This window comes from Bombus huntii, chromosome 10, assembly GCF_024542735.1.
Source record: "Bombus huntii isolate Logan2020A chromosome 10, iyBomHunt1.1, whole genome shotgun sequence".
In the NCBI taxonomy this organism is placed as follows: Eukaryota; Metazoa; Arthropoda; class Insecta; order Hymenoptera; family Apidae; genus Bombus; species Bombus huntii.
Genome location: NC_066247.1, coordinates 7,928,386 through 7,950,283, shown reverse-complemented (window position 1 = coordinate 7,950,283; position 21,898 = coordinate 7,928,386). Strand labels below are relative to the sequence as shown.

At 40.7% G+C, this 21,898-nt stretch overlaps 1 protein-coding gene across 1 annotated transcript in view; it reads left to right on the top strand.

Annotated features, from left to right (window-relative positions):
* LOC126869914 (alpha-2B adrenergic receptor) overlaps positions 1 to 15,369 on the top strand; it is a 127,097-nt gene extending 111,728 nt beyond the window's left edge. Inside the window, exons 2-3 of the mRNA XM_050627103.1 lie at positions 1,551 to 1,931; positions 3,227 to 15,369. Coding sequence (XP_050483060.1) covers positions 1,551 to 1,931; positions 3,227 to 3,820 — 975 coding nt within the window. The 3' untranslated portion in view covers positions 3,821 to 15,369. The remainder of the gene's footprint in view (positions 1 to 1,550; positions 1,932 to 3,226) is intronic.
* The last annotated feature ends 6,529 nt before the right edge of the window (positions 15,370 to 21,898 follow it).

The following is a 21,898-nucleotide window of genomic DNA, read 5'->3' as shown; positions in this document are numbered from 1 at the left end:
GACAATTGATAAATGAATATGATCTTTTTGCAATTGAAATGGAAATGGAACGTCAGACGGTATCAGTGACAAAGAAGTTGTTCTTCGCACGAAATCAAACGACTTCTGTTCAAGAGCAGTGTCCCATTTTATTCCAACCAGTTCAGGATAGACCATAGCGTAAATTAAATCGAATTAGATTCTCTCTAACGTGCGTGTAATACACACGTTCGTACGTATTTCACGTTCTAGGCCGTGTGCGCGTCACTTCTAAGCGAAACGTCGTCGCTCGTATTGTAGAACAGCGTATCCCAGTTCTGGTATGCGTATCGTTCATAGGAGCGCGTGACTGTAAAAGTTATTATATGGAAACGACGTAATCTGCCCTTCTGTTACCTCGTAAACGGGATTGAAACTTTCATAGAATATGGAAACTGTGTTTATTCACGAATCAGTGTTTTACTATGTTTAGAGAGGGTTGCGAAGAAATTCGTAAAAATCAACCGTACTCGCGCGTAATCCCATATTTTGTTAAATTGAACGAGAAACTTTTTCACTGGCGAAAGTTAGCCCGGTAAATTTATTCTCTTTGAGCCGAGAACGGAATTAATTCCGCTCTCTTTGCCCGTCGCATCATTCGTAACGAGCGTAATCGCAGTACACTACAAATGCTTTCTCTGATTGAAAGTTGCATCGTTTCGATTCGCTCTACTTATGAGCAGACAATATACATAGGCTCGCGGGAATATTCGAACGTTTATGAGTACTTTTCGTGAATATGTTATGCGTGTTATATGAAACATTTTGATTGTCATAAGCAAGAGATTATGAGATTAGTTTACTATCATTATGCTATTGAAGTTTAAAACAAATAATGTAAATGTATAAAAAAATTACAAAATATTTAAAACGTAGCTATGTATCTCACAGAGATCGCAAAAGTATTTAAAGCAATCTTTTTACTGAATGTTAAAACAGCTTGCCGGTAAAAAATAGGAAATGTGATTGTGTTTCTCATGAAGTTCACAAAATTGGAGCTCATGAAATTTTAAATACCAATTTTCTTCGCCGCCTACTATTTTTCGTTTACATAATAGAATTTCATAGACAAATGAGTTTTAGTTCAGTTAATCGGATATTAACTAAAGCTTCACTCCAATCAATGAAATCCACATAAATTGACTACTACTGCTCTCGATATTCCTTTACTATAAACGTTCATAAAACCGACGACATTCTCCAATATTTTATTTTTATCATACAATAATGCTTAATAGTATAATATATAATTTGCTTGATTAAAAAGGGAATTATTGGAGAAACTTCATAAATTGTCTACCCATTTTACTTTTACTCCTTTAAACGATGAAGCATTTGTCTATTGTAAAAATTATTGACTGAACTTCACAAACTGACCCATTTTATTTATTAATTTAAACGATAAAGCGTAGCTCGAGATGAATTCTCCAAATTGGCCCCAGATTGGCCCTAGATTGGCCCTAGATTGTAAAATCACAAAAGAATGTTCCGTGACAAAGTGGCTATTCAATATTCATTCGTTTCTGTTGCAGCTTTCAGAGGACATCGGCTACGTCGTTTATTCCGCGCTCGGCAGCTTCTACATCCCGTCGTGCATCATGGTGTTCGTGTATATACGCATTTATTTCGCGGCGAAGGCTCGCGCGCGCCGCGGCATCCGCAAGCAGCCGCGTCCTCGTGCAGTGATACCGCCTGAGTCCCCGGATATTAGACAGACCAGTTTCACACAAAGCACGCCGGCCACTGAATCGAAAAAACAGGCTGGTTCCGCGATGGAGAACGTCGCGACTATCGAGAATCAGCCCGTACAAATACCCATCGTCACGTGCGACTTTGCTAGCGACGTTAGTACCTCTGAAGCGGATCCCGGAGGAGGGAACAGTATTCCCATGGAGGAAAAGGATACGCTGAAGGTTAACGCCTTAATTTACTTTAAATGGTGTCTTTTTTTTTTTCTTTTGTATATTTTACCCTTGTCATATTTTGAGTCATACTTTCTATCCATAAATAAAATATGTTGTCAAGAATAAGTGTCCGGATGCTTTTGAACGATAACATACAGAAAAGTACGCACAGCTTACTGTTCGTGAATTCGACGTATTAAATTTCCAAAAGTAGCTTCATGAAATATGAGGCAAGGATAGCATTATTGCTTATATGGAACTGTATGGAAAGGTACTTGCGATGAAAATATTCTTTCTCCTAAAATATGCCCCCTGTTGAAGAATTGATAGACAACAGACCATTTCGTACGTTTAACAATGTTATTCTTCTCCACGATTCGTCCCAAGTCAGACCATCTATCACGCTAGAAATACGAGCACGTGTTTCATATTCTACAAGTGCTTGAACGCACATGCTCGAATTCGGAGCAAACATTATCCTCTGTTACGTTGGAATACGAAGAAATCTATGTTATCAGCTTGTTCAAACGTATTCAAATTCGATCCTCCCCCCCCCCTCCGCCGGAACTCGTCTCTTATTTTTCGTGAATTTTCCTCATCCACTCGGAGGCAGAACGTCAAACATCTTTTCTGAACGTCTTTTTCTAAATGTGTAGCAGATTCTCCGATCTCGAACGACACGAGACGCGCAAGACACCTGTCTCCACGCTCGTATCCCGGATGCACTTACCCAATAACTTCAGTTTCGTGGTCTGGGATCTGAATACATCCCGTTTGGCGATACAGCGACGCGTTTCTCAAGATCTCGTACACTGCTACAACGCATGAAAGAGAAACTAGTAAATCGCCGAATGTAGAAATTCGTTGTTGGATTTTCTCGCACGATTCTTCCACGGTACAAACAGAATCGAATAAAAATCTCGCGAATCGAAGAGCACAATTCTTTATCGTTCTAGTATCGAGATCGAATCTATCCCATACATGTCCGTTTCCCAGAATCTTTACTTTCTTGTGTTGTTTATAAATACGAAACAACTGGTATCGTCGGAAGCTTCTTCTACCAGTAAGGTGCATATTGTAAAACTATGCATGGGGATAGCTTAGATTGGTAATGGCTATTTAGGCGGTTTAGAAACCACGTTGATCAACTGCACTAATTGAAAAGTATAGAGAAGCGACGATGTTGCAAACACTTGTTTATATTTACCTCAGAGTTTTCATTACACCATTTATCGTTTAATTATCGTTGAAACGATCCTTTTCAAGTAACGATGACTAAAACGCTGTGTAAATCTGTTGGACAGGTGACGATCCCAGTCCCAGTGCAGAAGAGCAACCTGAAGGCAACGCTGTCAGTAAACGGCGACGGCCAATCGAGCGTGCCATCGCGGTGCAGGGCGCCTAGCGTCGGCATCGACGTCGACATGGTGTCGGAGTTCGACCCGTCGTCGTCGGACAGCGGCGTTGTATCCAGGTGTGCCGTGGTGAAGCCTTTAAAGCTTCGTCTCTGCCAGCCCATCTTCGGTCGTAGGAATCTGGGCAAGCTCAGAAGAGAGCACGGGGACGGAGGACGCACGTCTGGCAAAGACGACTCGGGCGTAGAGTCAAAATCGTCGAAACCGCGGGACCCGGAGAGAGAGAAGAGGAGACTGGCGAGAAAGAAGGAGAAACGAGCCACTCTGATACTCGGTTTCATCATGGGCAGCTTTATTGCCTGCTGGCTGCCATTCTTCGTCCTTTACATCGCGAAACCTGTGTTCCCTCGCGTCGAGATACCCACGCAGGCGTTCGTGATCGCGTTCTGGCTCGGCTACATGAACTCTGCCCTGAACCCCTTCATCTACACCGTCTTCAACAAGGATTTCCGCCGCGCGTTTCGCAGGATACTGTTCAAATAATCCCGTCGTCCCTGGACGAACGTTCTCGAACGGGATCCAGGTAACACGAATGAAAATCGATCGGCGAATACATCGCCTTTGCGAAGTAGAACGTCGATGGAAGGATCGGGCAAGAACGCTTGAACAGATATCTTTATTGCGATAAGTTAGGAGAACGACACGACGAAGGTGTTTATGCGCAAGAGTCTTGGGAAATTCGGACGCGACTGTAAAAACTCTCGCGGGACGCTTCCTTTGGAATGTAAACTCGGTGAAATTCTAAACTCGGTTCGTGTCTAATGTGGCCTCGGAGACGGGCGCACCGAGAATTTCCTCGTCCATGCAGTTCGAGGATAACAATTTTCCGGGAAGAAATCATGAGAAAGTTGACAAATTCGATAGCCCGTTTTGCCAGTGACGGCCATGAATCCTCTACACTCTACGAGATGTCGTGGACTATCGGTGTGTTTCAGCAACAGCTGCTGCCTCTCCCTCGATCGGATACAACTTCCGACTGGTTGTCGATTCAACATGACACCAAAGAAGACAGATGGAACTTCGCGACAGCTAGCGATACGGATTCGAGAACTACGGCTGCATCGTGATTTTAAACTAATTATATCGAAGGGAGGAACGCGTGAAAAGTGTCAGAGACGTTTTCTTTTTTGCTCGACAAAGACGAATTATTGGTCGCGATGATCGCGACACGATTCGTGGGTTCTCTGTATCCCGCCTCCGAGGAATCGGATCTTTTCGTCGAAGCCACCTCGTCATCGTTCTTCGTCAGAATGGAAGAAAATTGGGTGGGGACGGGGGTGTACCTGCGGCATTCTTCCTTCTCCGAGTTCCTTGGACAGACGGCACACGGTCCGATTGTAAATTAAAAATCGCGACAATCCACTTACTATCGATGTACGTGAATGTAGATATGTATAGCATACGTGTATGTGTGTATATAATATGGCCGTCGCGAGCGGCTCGTCCGGAAAGTTTCTGTTCTTTGATATTCACGTAGGTGACTAAGAAAGGAACACCTTGCATGTTCGCTTGATTTCGCTTCGAAATTACCTGCTATTCGATTCGTGAGCAGTGTAAGAGATGGAAAATTTTCCGAAGCACGAGCTACCGAATACAAAGTTTCTTCTAGGAAGGGAAAATAGCAGTGTGTCGAAGATTGAAAGAGAAAAATAGAGGGAAAACGAAGGGAAGGGAAACTGAGAGTTCTGATTCTTCGCTACCATGTTTCACGCGACGTGGAACGAAAACTTTCGGAACGGGCTGTGGCATACGTTGCGCGTGTAATAATACGTAACTGTTCTACGATATTATATACGCACATCGGCACACGATCGCAGGAAGGACGAGGATCTCGAAGCGAGCACAAGTTCACGAGAGACGTGATCGGAATGATCGTCATCGGACAAATAAAATAAAAAAAAAAGCTAAAACGAAAGGAGCGTGTTTCCTATTAAATAGGTACACATCGTTTTATCAATAGGATCGATATACGGCTACGGTTTAATCGTGTAATCGTTTAATCACGACAGTTTTTTCGAATTCTATCGATTTAAATAAACGGTAAGGATGCTGAAAACGTAACGATACGTATTATTATTAAAAAAAACGTAGAAGTTTCTCGAGTTTAAAAATCAAATGAAAGAAGAATGGAGATGCACGGGAAGAGAGAAGAGATACGGGGAAACGATCGCTTTGCACGACGTACGGTCAATGGGAATAGAATTCGCACGACAGCAAGGATAAAAAGTAGGATGCAATGCTTGCAATGTCAGATTTCTGTTTGTTCGGCTTGAAATATTAAATTTGACTACGCTACACCCTGGTGAAACCGCGATTAAAGATGAATGCACAGCTTTATTTGTTTATTGGTGACGCGCGAAGCCAACATAGAACCCTATGCGGTTTCAATTATTATGCGGCTTTACGCAATGTTTGCGCACCGGGGTGCCAATTCGCGATCAGCTGCTTTATAATTTAACGCTTGCCGACCTCACCGAGGCACCGAATCCGCTCTCAAAACCGATCAAACCGGTTCGAAACTTACCACCCCCTTTTATCCGAGCGCACGCCAGTTTTACTTAATCGATAGCTGCGCGCCACCGGTGTACGCGATATTTTTCTAACTCTTTCTTTCCATCGATTAAATTTGCTACGTAATTTCGAATATCGAAAGAGAAAGCTGTATTCGTATTCATAAATACGATTTACAAGTATCGGGACATTGACCAAAAATAAAATAAATCTCAGAAATGATTGGGAAATTACCTAAATCTCTGATTATATCAACGATTGTTATCCAGTTCCAAAAGACGTCCTAATATTTATGAACTTATTTAAGGATATTTTTCAGAATTGAAATCGCAGGAAACAACACGATGTTCAAGTTATGTGAAATATTTTACGCGAATCTGTATTGAGAAATGTTGGCACGCCTATCTGTCTAGCAACGATTCGAAACAAATCAAATAGCGGCAAAAACGTAGCTCATAAATCGAAAGTGGCCCATCCATCGGAACAAATTTCGAAAAACAATTTCCATCGATAGCATTCAATCTGGTCTCTCTATTTCGCAGATTAAAGATCATCCCCGCAGTCTGACCGCGAGAAACTCGAATAAAAAATTACTTTCGGGCTTCTGTACCGAGACCGAGGATCGAAATCCGGCTATTTTTGGTCGGGGATTAAGAGTTAAGAGCCAGCATACGTTTCACATAACCAACACACCTACATCGAACTCTCTTTGCTTCCAATCGGTCTTTTACAACTTTCAGAATTACATTTCCGTTCAACAGCGGAAAACGTGTTTTAGAAAACGATTCCTATTCAAATCGACCAGTTCATTCGTCGATCGACGTAATATCGAAAATATTGGGAGTGAAAATACCAGATGTGAAAATTACTAAAATTATGAATTCGTATTTTTTTCATAGATTGCGACGATGCGCTTCTTAATGACATTTCGTGCAATATACGAATGAAAGCTTTCATTACATTTTGTTTCATTTCGATTCCGCTGATGCAAGTTTTACACTTCATCTCTTTCTATTTTCAGTGTGTATATTTTTTATCAAAAATATCTTTAAAGTTCCAATTTTTAAAAGCTCTGTAGTTCAGTGTATAAACCGAACAGTTCAAAATCAAAGATATCTTTCATATACCTTTCATTTCTTTCATCTCGGCATAGGTTCAATATTATACCCTAGTTATCGATAGCTGCAGCGTTCAAACTAAAAATTTCCAACAAAATCACGCACCGATGTTCCAAATAAAAGATAATTTCAAGAATGAAATGTTTTCCACGTAACATTTACCCCTAGAGCGCGTTTCAAACTAATTTACGAATTAGCCGCAACCCCTTTATAGCCAGGCTGTACATATGTCACGTGTGCACGCATCTACGTGACACGCAACGCGCTACAACGATAAATCAATAAAGCGTATATACGTGTGGTCTGTAGTATGCAATACACGCGTGTGTCTAGCTTTCTCGCATTAATTCTGTCTCTCTCCGACCAAGCTCCACGCATTAAGGGTGAACTGGGGCAAAGTGTCGGGGGAATAGACGAACAAGACAGTCTCTCGAGTGTACAGAACCAATAAGAGGCGCGCTGATAAGATTGCAACGTTCATGCGACGGATTATTAGCATAGCTGAGATCGATGGACCGTGTACACACGGATACACGTACAACATAATATACCGTATATACGTTTTTCCAGTCGGATTTTTGCTTATGAAAGGGTTAGGAAATCGACGGTTTTGATGGATCGATCGTACATTAAACAACGTAGGTTGATACACCCTTGATGATTATTTGAATCGGCCGCAACGAGGTGCAAACGCAACGTTTGCACAGTCAACTATCGAGCGGTTTGCGTGGAAAGCTGCGAATAAAAGCGGACAAAACTTTTGACATGATCGTTACAAATTGATTTCGACCGGCTGGAGGAACCTGATGCGCATTTGTTATCCGGCTATCTTAGTCGCGTTCCGCGCCGATATTAGCATGTAAAATTAAACGAAATACCAGACCGTAGAAAAACGAATACGTGTTCGTTACGATATTTGTCTCCTTGACTCGGTTTCACCCTTCGATAACCCGAGATCCATCGGTCGCGGGGAACAATTTCGCGTCGATCGCAACCTCGTGCAATCCCATCTCGAAATATTACAACGCGTACCTTGTAACATGAAATCCTGTATTAGACGGTCGGCTGGATCCTTGAGAATTTATCGTGCACGAAATAAAAGGACTGGAGATGCTGTCGTAAGATACTATGTTCTCGAACGCGTAAACGGAAGCCAGAAATGGATACACATAACCGAGTGGAATTTACGTTCTAACCGAGAGGCCGGATGCTCGGTAATATTTCAGACGATCAAACATCGATACAGAGCTCCCTGCTGCTTTTTCCTTCTTTCGCTCTTTCGTCTCGTTATCGCTGATATCCAATACGTTCGTCTCTTTTCACGATCTATTGATCTCGGTCCACGTTTTTGATCTCCATCTAGAAAATCGTCGAGGTTGGAGAGACACAGAGCAATCTTGAGAACTTGTGCCTTTTCCTCTCTTGTCTTTTTCCTTCTTTTTTTTTTTTTTTTCGTTGCTCTCCAGAAACCTTGCTCTATTCGATACCCTGAAAATTCCTCATCGAACGCTCGCCGTGTTTCCCCGAAAAGCGAGATCGACCGAAGATCATCGATCTCTCTGCCAAAGTGGCACGGAATCGAGACACACGCAGCAATAGGAAAGAATAAATGAATCGTCGAACGTTTCTCCTCGTTGTTAGTTTCAGAGTTAATTAGATCGATATAAGATGTAAGCAAAGTTCGGACAGCGAGATTCGACATTTTCCTGTAAACGAGTTACTTGTAAGATAGTAAGATTAGGTCTGATGAGACTAAATAATAAAATGTAAAAGAAGTGTGCTTGGCGTTGGCAAACGCTAAGACGAAAATTGCAAAAGAGGGAAATACCGTGAATCCGTAAAATGCAACGTACTAAGTAATTACGATAACGTACTGTCGTTTACCATTAATATCGTTAATGAAACTACGTGTACGCGGCGATCTTGCCTTAGGCGGTCGACCAAATTTTTTGCAAACCAAATTTTTCCATGAATCTCTCTGTGTGTCAGTAATTAATTACCTTACCATACGTACACACGATGTTAACTTAAGCTGTAAGCATAAGAGAAATTTACCAACGTTAGAAGCAAAAGACCTAAATCGTGCGGAGATTTTGAACGAATGATATACGAAGAACAAAAACGACGAAGAACGATCTCGAAGGACTGGTGTAAAGAGAGAAGCAAGCTAAACGATGTTTAAACTAAAAAAAAAAGGAAACCGATCATTCTAATTCTAATATTACGCTCGTACCGTCTCTGAACCTAAGCGACACGCAACACGTTGTCACGAGGTTAAAATAATAAATTAACGAAGACACGATACTTTGTATTTATACACGTTGTATACAGATATGTATATTGTTACTAATATTATTCTTATTATTATCAACAGATTACCATTATTCTTATTATCGTCATTATCATTCTCGATTCTTATTACCATCGATCATTCTTACATATTAAATAATCCAGCGTCGTCGTAGGGATCGAACGATCTATTTTAATTATTATTTCTACTCGTCGAGCGGCACTACTCCTTTGTCTGCTCGAGATTTTGAAGTAGAGCGAGATCGTTCGTTATATCCACCTCGCTGATAACGCTGCTAACAATCTATTTACCCGATTCCAATCAAACTTTTCCAAAAATATCTCCGGTATCCAAGCGGCGACGAACGGACCACCGAGAGCGACGAGATGCATCCAGTAGATTTACAGACACTTTTATCGTTAGATTCATCTTACGAGAACGCAAACTTCCGAGATTCATCCTTGTCCGTGGAAAACCAGACGAACTGGTATATTTCACTTCGAATCACCGACTAAAAACTTGGATTAATTATCTCGATAACCTAGTCTCATTACTCATCCCGTTGTTTTTTCCTCTCTCCAACTTTTGTAAACTCATAAAATTACAGCCGGATAATACTCCATTAATAGTACGTTGATTCGAAAATTTCTGCAAACTAAACGCAGTCAATTGACATTCCACCGCGTTAAATGTACGATAACTGCACGCCTTTCAAACACGTACACACACCGTCGAGCTCGTAATTAATTCGAGCATTTTCCATTTCCGTGCCTCTTTTTAAGACCCACCTACTCTATTTACGATTTCAATTATCATTGTGATACCGGACCGCTTAAAAACAATTTCCCATTTAATACCAAAGCTTCCGAAGCATGATGCATTGTTTCGTTCTTTAAAATGTCGTAGGCATCGCGAATTAATTTATTTGCTGATTTATTCACCTACCGCGCCACTATCGTATGCTCTACCGATATTCTAACAATTATAAAAAAAAAATTTTCATTCGTGATTAATCACACGACGTAATAACCCGAACGATCTCGCGCTGGGCGCCGCGAAACGATCTCTATCGATAATATTGGAGCAATGAAATCACTGTGATATCACTAAAACGCTTTCAAGGTGTGTGTTGGAATCGACAATTATCGCCACGCTTGCCGGGCTCAGCGTGGCTAAGTTTCCAATAAATTAAAAGTGGCAGAAATGGAATTAGATATTTGGGGGGGGGGGGAGGTGAGAGAGAGAGAGAGAGAGAGAGAAAGAGAGACAAAGAAAAAAAGATGATTTATGGTATCGATTATCGTAAATTATTGTAAATCATATTGTATTGTATATACGTATACATACTTATACATAATATATAAATATACACATAGAGTATATTACGGATGACTACTAATATCATTAAAGATTACTATGATCGTATTACCGTCATTGTTAGCCGACACTATTATCGATGCAACAAGTTCTACTGTCTAATAGCGTTGATCGTCTGTCGCGGAGAGAGCGAGAGAGAGAGAGTGCAGCCTACGCAAGATCAAAACCGAACACGAAACTATAATACAACGGCCGAATGATATCGGATCGTTTGCGAACGATTGTTTTATTGTACATGGGAAACCATATATCCGGAAGGGATCTCGTTTCCGGTTTATTCCGATTTTTCTTCGATCTAGTAACGTTTCTATATATAAGCGAACACACGGTTTTCTTCGACTTTATCATCGATCGTCGTAGAGGAAAAGAAACGTAAAGAGAAGAAAAAGAATCTGAAAAAGCGTTGTAGTAGTCTATTTGAAAGGGCAGTTGCAAATTCTATCTAGAGACAATAGCGAGAACGCGATTAAACGAAACGCGAACTTGTCAGTGGCCGAGATAACCGGAAGGGCGATCATTGCGAGATGATAAACCGCGACGATATTAAAATCCGTTGAAAGCACGCGGAATGCCTCGTTCAACGCGACACTTCTGTACGTAATTTTAGCGAGAGGTTTCGCTGGCGTTTCCATTTCTGCGTGAAACGTGCGTTTCATTCGCCATTCGAATACATCTCGAGGCAATCGAAAAACAATTTTCTTCCATCGCAGTGATCGCCCTTCGAAGCAGCTTAGGTGCGTGACAATGAACGAAATCACCGCTCTTATTCTTTACTCTATGAACATCGCTCGGCGTGCCTCGGTCCGAGAATAAATCGTGCAAATCAACCGAAGCAAGATTACGTGGCGTCAAAGAGGTAATTTAATAATTTGCCAGTCGGAGATAATGAAATTTTAAGCAGGATACAATTATCCCACCGGTTAATATTCATTATATTTAATCACGCTCCATCGATGCTCGTTTTAATCCGATCCGTATATAGTGGCAACCTTACGAATTTACATCGATTTTCGGATCGAGGATTTCACGCGTTGCGATCAGAACGATTGAAATTCGTCGGTTTAAATCTTTAATTTGAAACTTGCGAATATCAACGAGTTGTCACGACGATTATCAAGGCCATAAAATAACCATCTACCGATCACTCCGAAAATGCTTGAACAATCAGACGAAGAATGGTAATACCGATCACACCGCTAAACGAACACTTTCGTTCGCGGATCTCTCGTCATCCCTTCGACCTTTCTGCTTGAACGCGAGGTCATGTCGCTTCGGATCGATGTGCAAACGATACCTCGTTCCAGATCTATTCTAAGCTACTACTAATTCGCGTAGAACGGGGTACGAAACAGTACGAACGATTTTCTCGTCGTTATTCGAGAATGCACGAACTCCACGAGCCAGATTCTAACGTAAATCAAAATTTCCAATTCCCTATATAGCCTCGCTAAGAAGCATCGATCATCCTATCGCCTATATCGAACAGGCGTGACTTTCGTTTTTATTTTTTAACTATGTATGTATGTACGATTGCGAGGGCGATTTATCTTCGTAGTTAAAAACACAAAGCTTTCGTCGCGAACGCGATGACTAATTGATCTCGATACTCGTTGTTTAGCGATTAATTGTAACGTTTCGAACGGAACACCATCGACTCGTTCATCCGATACTCGCTGCGTTTACCGCTAAGAATACAACAGGCTGCACAACTAACCGAATAATTCAACGTGACTGAATCGAATTTTTGTACCGTTCTTTTTATTCCATCTCGTTTCTCTTTTAAAGCACGCGTGGATTCTCGACAACGATCCCGCGACTATACGCAGCAATAAAGTCAGCCTATTTCGTAAAGCCACACCAAAAGTCAGACCAAAAGCAAGTTCAGCCTGAAGAAGCGTGCGCCGAGTCTGTAAAAACGTAGCTTCGTAATTTTTCCGTTGGAATATCCCGTTTTTATTACACGCTGCGTAAAAATCCGTGTTTCCATGTAATATCGCTCGCGAGAACCTTCGAAGAGATTTAAGTTCCTAATTAGAATACTTCTCCCATTAAAATTCCAAGTTTCCAAACTTTTCTCGAAATACTCTCGATCGGGTGTAAATAAACACGGGTTCTTACACAAATATACACTGTCATGCACGCACGAAGTGTACACAACGATACACTGTATACACCGGCAGAATACCGAGAAGCGAACCGCGTAAACGCAGAAACAAAAGAATCGTTCCGTTTCGGAAAAATGATAAAAGAAAACGAGGAAGAGGAGAAACACAGAAGAGAGAGTCTCGATAGGCGCAGAATTCGTTTTACGTCAAGTTTAATCTATAAAAGTCTTCCATTCCTTCCTCAACGTGTATTCGTCTACGTATTCGGCTGATTGGTTACGGACGTAGAGCGCACAGTGATATAGCGTGATTTCTGGAAACGGTAGAGGCCGAGCACTGACGGATCACCGGTTCTCGACGCGAGTTCCTCTCGAGATGACGCCACCAAAAACCGATCGATTCCACTGGACTGGCAGATATCGAAAGCGTAATCGCGCGTGTCCTCGTCCGCCAAACATTTACCACCCTTAATTTAGTAACTCACTGCGATACGGTTGAATTTCAGCCAGAAACGGTTTAACAGTAACGCTCTCGTGCGAAACATGCGAACAACGCGTCATTTAAACGCGTTAATTACATTTCGACGTTTAAATACTTTCGTCCGATTGCGTGCACGCACACAGATAGGCATAGAATAAGAGAGAGAATAAAGGGAACGACGAGAGAGAGAAAGAGAGAGAGAGAGAGAGAGATATGGTTGGATGATCGAAAATCTCGCTGGGCTACGATTAAAAAAAAAAGAAAAAACACATGGCGGAGAAACTAATTCCAGCCAGCGTGTAATCGAATCAGAGGACCAGTTTTCGATTGCAATTTTCCACCCTCTAAAGGGAGACAATAACGCTCCGAGGAATATAATGGATTTTATACAGAAACTCCAGTCCACGGTGCTCTTTAATTCGTTTGTGGTACAGCCGAGAAACACGAAAGAAAGAAGGTATATATCTAGTTTATTCGTTAAGAAAGTTCGTTCTTATACAACGAAGTTGTAATTCGCGCTCGAGAAAAATCAAGCGACATCCTCCGGACGTTCGTCGACTTCGATAATACAAATTATTACAGCGAAACTTTCGACCGTCCGCGACACATTTCCGCTTTGTTCCGTTCTCTCTGGTCGAAAATTTCACGGAATCTCTACACCAACGGGAATTTTCGACGCGACTCCGTTCGCGATTAAACTGTGCCCGTTCTCACGGTTCTTCGTGCATATGGAAACGAAACAACGCGAGCACGCTACATTTTTGAAGAACGTAGGCTACTTGTTGCTTCGTAGGGAACGCGTAAACTAATGGCCAATAAAATTTCTGCTGAAAATTTAACAAGCGAAGCTACGAGAACGGGTTCTGGGCCGCGTTACGATCACGAAACTCCCGCGAATAATCGTGGCAAGTATCCACGAGGCGAACGGGTAAAAGTCGAAAAGCCCAAAAGTGTCGATACAATATGCTGATCTTTTGCTTGTTTGGAAGAACAGGGCAGGAGAGAACAGAACTCTCGCTATTGTTTTGTCGCGAACCGGAGTTCCGTTGCGAATTGGATAAGGTCGCTATAAGATGCGGTCAATGAAACGAGAAAGAAAAGAAAAAGGAGACTCGCGTTGCTCGTGTTTGGAGCTCGCCGATTTTTGCTCGTCCTCTCCGTTTGGCCGGGAAATGCTTATCGCGGATATCAGAGACGCCGGTTTCTCTCTTGCGTGGTCGGTAGGTCGAAAAGCGTTTAAGAGAATAGAAAGGAGAAACGAAAACGGGCAAACGATCGTAGAATATTTCGTTCGGAATAGCGTGACAAAAAAGGAGAAATAGTGAAATGGAGGCAATAATATTGAATGTGTCTTTTAAGGAGAAAACCGAAGCAACTTTCTGTACAGTTGTAATCATTTTATGATTGTTTATGTAATAATCGTTGCGTTGTACATAAAATACGATATCGCCTTAGTTTTTCAAATATTCAAACGATGTACAGGTTTACGTGGATTTTATCTAGATAAAAAGGTTCGAACGATCTTGTTGAAATTGATTTCACTGTATATCGAGATGTTATAGCGATTCTATAGTATGTATAATATAAAGTATAAATATTGTAATAATTTCTTCGAAATTTCTCCGAGAGCGAAGGAGAGATCCGGAGAGGATAAAAGGAGAATAAGAGGTCTGCTAGAAACTATCGGAGTGCGAAAGGTGAAAGACTCGTTCTCCAAAAACTGGCACGAGAAAACAGGTACTTCGCAGAGCACGAGCTGCTCATAGCGTCTTAAAGGAAAGAAAGTCTAGTTTATACGACGTGGGAAGGGAGAGAAAACAGTAAAGACAGTAACAAAGAGGGTAATAATTAAACGAGCAAGTGGAAATAAAATACAAAATGAACGGAAGTATCAAACAGCTTTACCGGTCTACGTTTGCTATGCCGTTGTGCTCGAATTGCCTGTTTTTGCAGAAACCCTGGAGGTTCGGTCTATCGATTGAGTCTGATCGATCGATCGTCGTCGAGAATCGACTCGAACGACCGATCGTTCGTCGGTGAAACCGTTAAGAAGGTCAAGGAATACGAGTACTACGATGTATACTGGCATTAAACGAAAGGAACTATCAGTACATTACGACTTTGTTTTATAAAAGAAAGATAAAAAACGAATCGACCTGTGTTCTCTTTTCTAATACCCTCTACTCTTTTCGTTTTATACGATCATAGTAACAATAGTCGTTTCTTGCATCTCGTTAATTAACACTAAAATTTCCAACGACTAAAATACTAGAAAACTCGAGCCGAAGAAATCAAAAATGAAGGATGAGGAACAAGCTCCTGTTCATATATTTTACAAAAAATCAGTCAAACGTTAAAAAATTAAATTTCTATAGAAAACGACGAATTGGTTTGATTATTCTGGTATTTCTAGCATTAGATTTATTTTGTATTTTTCCTGTTTATTTTTCGTAGACAATTTAGAAGAATAAAGATCTGCCACGTTTCTCTCAAGTACCAGAACAGGTAAGTGTTGCTACAATTGAATTTAGAAATTTGTCAAAAAAAATATTAATTAGTAAAGAGAAAGTGCTTTAACCTTTTGCGCCAATACGCAGACATGGATTTATGAAAGTTTAAATAAACTTCCTATAATAACTTATAACAGAGTTCAGGACTAACAGAACTTCTGATAATTTTGGCGCAACGAAATTCCGCTTAACTTCTTCGAAATATCGGGGCCGAGTTTTAAACAATAGTCATACTCGAAAGTTGTTAATAACAGTTTCAGATAAGCCATCGCCGAGGTTACATCGAGCAACCATTAGATCGTCATTCAACGTCGGTATCGAGAGTAGGATGGAAGAAATAAAACTATAACCATCAATTTACTAGTGAATACGATGAAATTTCATATGATTTCCTTAAAATTTCATTCTTCTTTCCGTTCCAATCTTATCGTTTGAATCTCTTCTCAATTGTTTGCAACCTTGAACTTTTTCAGTTCTTTCCTTCAGTTTTCTCAACAAAACAATTTTCTTTCTATAGATACGCTCGTCGAATCCAACCGAATCTCTACGACCTCGCGCACAAAAAATCAGCTCATCTCGACAAAAATATAATAAATATATGATAAAAAGTGTAGCGAACTCGCTCGTACTGCGCTGTATATAAGGATCAGAGAATTGGAAAGGCAAAGATACTCCGATAGTCCGTGCGAATCCACTCTGGAATAGAATGCAATTCCACACTTCGATTTCTCTGGACCCATTGTGATGATAGTGGAGTAGACCGATTTCCACGAGCGTAAGCGAGCGTCAATCCGATTGGCCTTCGAATGAGTTTCTACTTACCCTGTCTATCGCGGTATCTGTACGCGCTTCCAAAATGCCGGATGTACGCATTCCTTAAGCTGATCGAATAGTAAAAAGTATAAATACCGCTTCCAATCAATCCATGAACGATATCCTTACGATTATATACATAGAATCTCTAAAAGAATCAGGTAATATAAGCAGCAGTCATATTAAAATCTACAAATTTCTGGTATAACTTCATTTAAATAATAGGTGTCTCGTAACACTATCTACTTTAATGAAAAATTCTATGGTACATTTGTAGCGCCACATGAGCTAGAAGACAACTCAAGCTACGCTGTTGTTTTGCCTCTGAGTACCAATATCGTTAGGATATACATAACGTAATAATAAACCAAGTCCGAGCAAAACAATGTCACCGCTACGCGTAACCGTCAAACAAAGGCGAATGGAAACTTACCGGTACCCCCTCGATCAGTATAAATAAACGAACACGGTCGTAAGGTGACCAGTTTTTCAGCCTCCGTCTCGAGCGATTTTATCAGCGATCAATACACAGTCTTTAACGAATCAGTTAGTACCGAGCGTCTTAGCGAACATTATTTTAACGACACGTATCGAGCAATCTACGGTTGACTCTGCATTTATAATTATTTTAAAATATATTTGACGGTTCCAACATCGAGTAATCTCGTCATTTAATCTATCACGCGACCAACCATCCTCCACAAATTTATTTAGAAATTCGCTCGGTTTAATTATCCACCGAACTAATTAGAGACGTGCATTATTTAAGTTATTTCTTAAGGTATCTATAAGGCATTATTTAGGATACCACGAAATAAGCTATGTTTATCCCGATATTCTCTGAAATTCGAATCAACTTTATCTAAGAGGTGGCATCAGGCACGCAAGAACTCCAGTGCGCCATTATTCTGTGAACACGGAGCAATATCATCTCAGCAATAACAATTTGGGTCGCGAAAGCCGTGGCTGTGAACCGACTACGTTTGGTTCCCGATTGATTCACTTGTCTTGATTCCCGCGTACTTTGGGTACAATGCAACATAACTGAGAACACGTATATCTCGACTTAGGGGTGGGATGAGAAGGCGGTTGCCAGAGATGGAAGGAGCATCGCTGTTGAAAGGGATACCTTGCGGTGAGTTCACAATCGGTATCGATTCGAGGTCATTAATGACAGTCTATTCTGCTGTTCTGAGTGGATTAGCGACGATCTGCCGTGGTTATTCGTAACTGACGAAATTCATAATTAAATAAATTAAATATAGATTTTCCTCGATATGATATCGTACTTCTTACTACCATGTAATCTCTCTTGAAAATTAATTAATACCACTACAGAACTTTATTTGATATGCCTACAGTAGTTACAAAAAGTATTAGCACACCATTGTATTTATTATGGAATTTAGTTAATTAAACGTAAATATATCTAATTAGTTTTATTAATCCTTACGATACGCTCAGTATGCTTCATTTTCAAAGACATACAATTTTGTTATGATAAACGATCGATAAACGGTCAAAGTGTTGGCAAACGTATGCCTCCTAATTAATTCCCCCTTGCGGTATGCTTTGGAGAAAGAGAGAGAAAACTAGTTCCCCATTGGAGCTGGCCGACGTGAAAAGCATCGGAATACTAATCGGCAAAGAACGCGGTTTGGAATGTCGGATGAATGTGAATTCCTACGTGCAAATGAGATTGGCCGTCGCGGGGCTGCGAGCAAACGTGTTATTGGAAAAGATTCTAACGACAGGATCGAAGGCATCCCATTCGACGATCGACAGGCCAGTCAACAAAAGAACACGAGAAAGTAACAGACAAAGGGGAAAGGACGAGTGGGTGGAAACGTTGGAAAGAAACGAGCGAGACATAATGAAGGGAAGGAAGTGAATCCTTAAGAGGGCGGTAGACGAACAAAGGATATCTCGATTCGGTTTCGAGAATGTCGTAGAGTTATCCAAAGGCGAGGATGGAAAGCGAACCAAACGAAATCAACGCAACGTTAATTAGTCAAGACGAAGGTACGACACGGACATTGAGACGCAAATGAAATTTACCGCCGAGTCGAAGCGGATCCGGCAAATTTCCTCTAGCACTTAACGTTACTCTCGGAATGAAATTAAACGTCCGGCTGAACTATCAGGAAAGATCGGAGAAATTTGAAAATCGGTCTCGATCATTCGTAATGGAATCACGATATCAAGCGTTAACTCGTTTCCTTCGCTACTATCAACAGTTCGGATTCGCCTTTTAAAAGGATTCAGTTCGATGGAGAGTTTCGCGCGAAGGTTCGAAGGTGGTAAGAAAATAAAAACATTGCGAATGAAAAGAACAATAAACGTGCGAAAAGAAAACAACGATGGTAGGATGGTAAAGAGAATAGACGACAACGGGAAGATGGACCGAAAAACTGACGTATCGCGCCGACCGAGGATATGGAATGTTTGCAAAGTAAATTTGGCTGAACGCGAAAGAAGAGGACAACTCGATTTCGAGTTTTAATCCAATTCCTTGCACCCTAGGGCTTTCAAACACATCGCGTCTCCCTTCATCCCTGATCGTTCCTTGTTGACTCGCTATATTCTTCCTTGTTCAGTCATCCTTTCTACCTTCTCCATTTCCTGTCTCACCATTTGCCAGGCATCTGTATTCCTGACCCGCGGAAATATTCGCTCCGAAGGAACCCAGCCACAGTCTCTCCAGCGACTATAACTCTCCTCGCATCGACTAGCCCACGTTCACCTTGCAAACACGTTTACGTAACCGTGGCCGCACACGCACGTACTCATGGCCACGTATACATCCCACCAACTAAGGATTTTCTGGATCAGAGGCACGAAGAGAGAGAAACGAAGTTTCAAGTCGGCTCTATTGCCAACACCGAATCTCTGGACAAAGGGAAATACTGGGAAAATGTCGTTAGCGAAGAAGGGTATCATCGTAAAGGTGAGGCACGAGAAGGTGAAGCCATTCAGAACAGAAGCGTGGGATTTGTTGGAAGAAAGCAAAGTGTAGGATTTGCCCAGAAATAGAAAACTGGCTTCGATGTCTGATCCAGGTATATGCTTGAACACGGGCAAGAAGATTCTTTGCTTGTTACGAAGAAACAGAAACAAATTGTTCGGCAGCATGAAGGACGAACGGAAGGGAATAGAAAGGAATAAAGTGTGAAGTATGGAGAACGATATTGCAAGAAATAACTTGCGATACCATAAGCAAGAATATCGTTAACGAAGAAAATATTTTCTGCAGATTTCCACACTCGAACAAAATGGCTGATACTGAAACTATCTTGTGTTCATACATGTGTATACAGTAAACGAGCTGTATATAAATGGTAATTCGGTAATAAATGGTAATGGAAATCAATGTGATTACTTAAAAAGTAAAAAAAAAGACGATCTGTATGAATATGTAAGTCAAGCAAACTCTTTAGAAAAGAAGTTTTCATTGTTGACCACAGGGAAGGATAATTGGAATTGGGTGGTTTACGCGCGATTGAACAAAAGAAAGGAATTATTCATGACGGTTTGATGGGATATTTCTGACGCATGGCCTCGTTAAAATGACGTATTTCGTTATCGACGCGACACAGTGCGTAGAGGTGTGAAAATGTACCGAGTGGAAAGCGGATATTTATACCGGTCGAAATAAATCAACGGATTGATCCCAACTTTGATTACACTGTTCGTCCACGCATGGACCTATACAACCAATCCATTGATCCAAGTGCAATACTAACGCGATAATTTTTCATTCAAGTATGCTCCTATACATTCAAATATTCTATGCGCCTTGAATTTATGAAAAATATTATTTTTCATTCTCTTTTGAATATTTAATAACGTTTAATGCAAAATTAAATAGAAACTCAATCATTTTAAATGAAGATAAATTTCTATCATCCAACGAAGCTCGTCGCGTTATTTGTTAAATATAATACAAACACAAAATCCACATCAGAGGATAATAAGCGAGCAACGAGAGACAATGTCAACAAGGTAATTTAATCGAAATCGTATTTTCTGTGCCGATCTTGTTTAACCACGCGGTACAGCGCGACATCTACAACGGTGTAATTTTTGTGTAACAATAATACACTTGTAATGTACAAGTTTATACGTAATTGAATGAAAAGAGGCCGCGATGTTACGTTCGTATCGCGTGCATTCCGTGGACTGCCCGCCTACCCTCTTCACGAGACTGTTATGGCTCTTTATTGAACGAGTTAATACTGCTACGATATTTAATTAGTGTCAGTTTTCGGTCGAGTCTCCGAGGATTCGATCTTTCATTACTATCACCAGTGTCGACACGATATTAAATCTGGTAATTTTCATACTAACTGGTTGATTAACCGAATTACCAATGCATGTGAAATACTGCATCTCTAATAAATGACACAACGAAATCGATATTATCCAAATAACTATCGTTTAGCTTTGAATTGTAGTTTAGATGGAAATAATACAGCGCGAGCATAAAAGCAGCTAAAGCTTCACACATTTCGAGTGCCGAAACATGTAAGTGGAAACACTCTTGAAGAAATAAAAATCTCGAGTCCCTTTTATAGCCATGCACTTTCAACTTGAAACTGCTTCTGTTTGTCTCTTTCAAAAATGCGGTAACTATGAAAACTATATTTGCACATCATTGCATTTATCAGGCTCAAAAATCTCAAGTTCATAAATTTCATATCATCTAATAGTTCTCTCATGTGACTAGAAAAATTTGATACTATGAAAATGAAACGTAGAATTTGATAAAAGAAACGTTTCATTGGAAAATAAGGATATGTACAAATATTTTTGTAGCCACTGTATACATTTCACGATTACAATTACGAATTTCCCTTTGTCTCATAAATATTTTTAATTGAACGAAGAAAAACAGAGACGAAAAATACAACGAAACTTCAATTTTATAATAGGATAAGGAGACCAGTATATAGCGATATCGAAGTAGAGGAGGAGGAATATAAGATAAGAAATTACGAGCAATTGTTCCCCAGAATCAGGAGATTTTAGATTTTCGAGAACCGTAATCGTTCATCGGTCGAGCAATTATCGCGTCACGCTTAATTCGATATTTCAATGTCGTAAACAGGAAGAGAGAGAGAGAGAGAGAGAGAGAGAGAGAGAGCGTATAATTGATATGGGCTTCCATCCGTCACAATTTCCATTGGAAATGATACAGATCTAATTACAGATTGCTCGAAGAAATCCAAGCTAAGAGGATACTTTCAGAGATTTTACGATGTTGGCTCAGCGTTTCTCTCGGCTTCCCGTAAAATTAAATCCATAGATTTGAGGTAGCTGGTTTTGCTTCTTCGTGATCTTTACATGAACTATATATA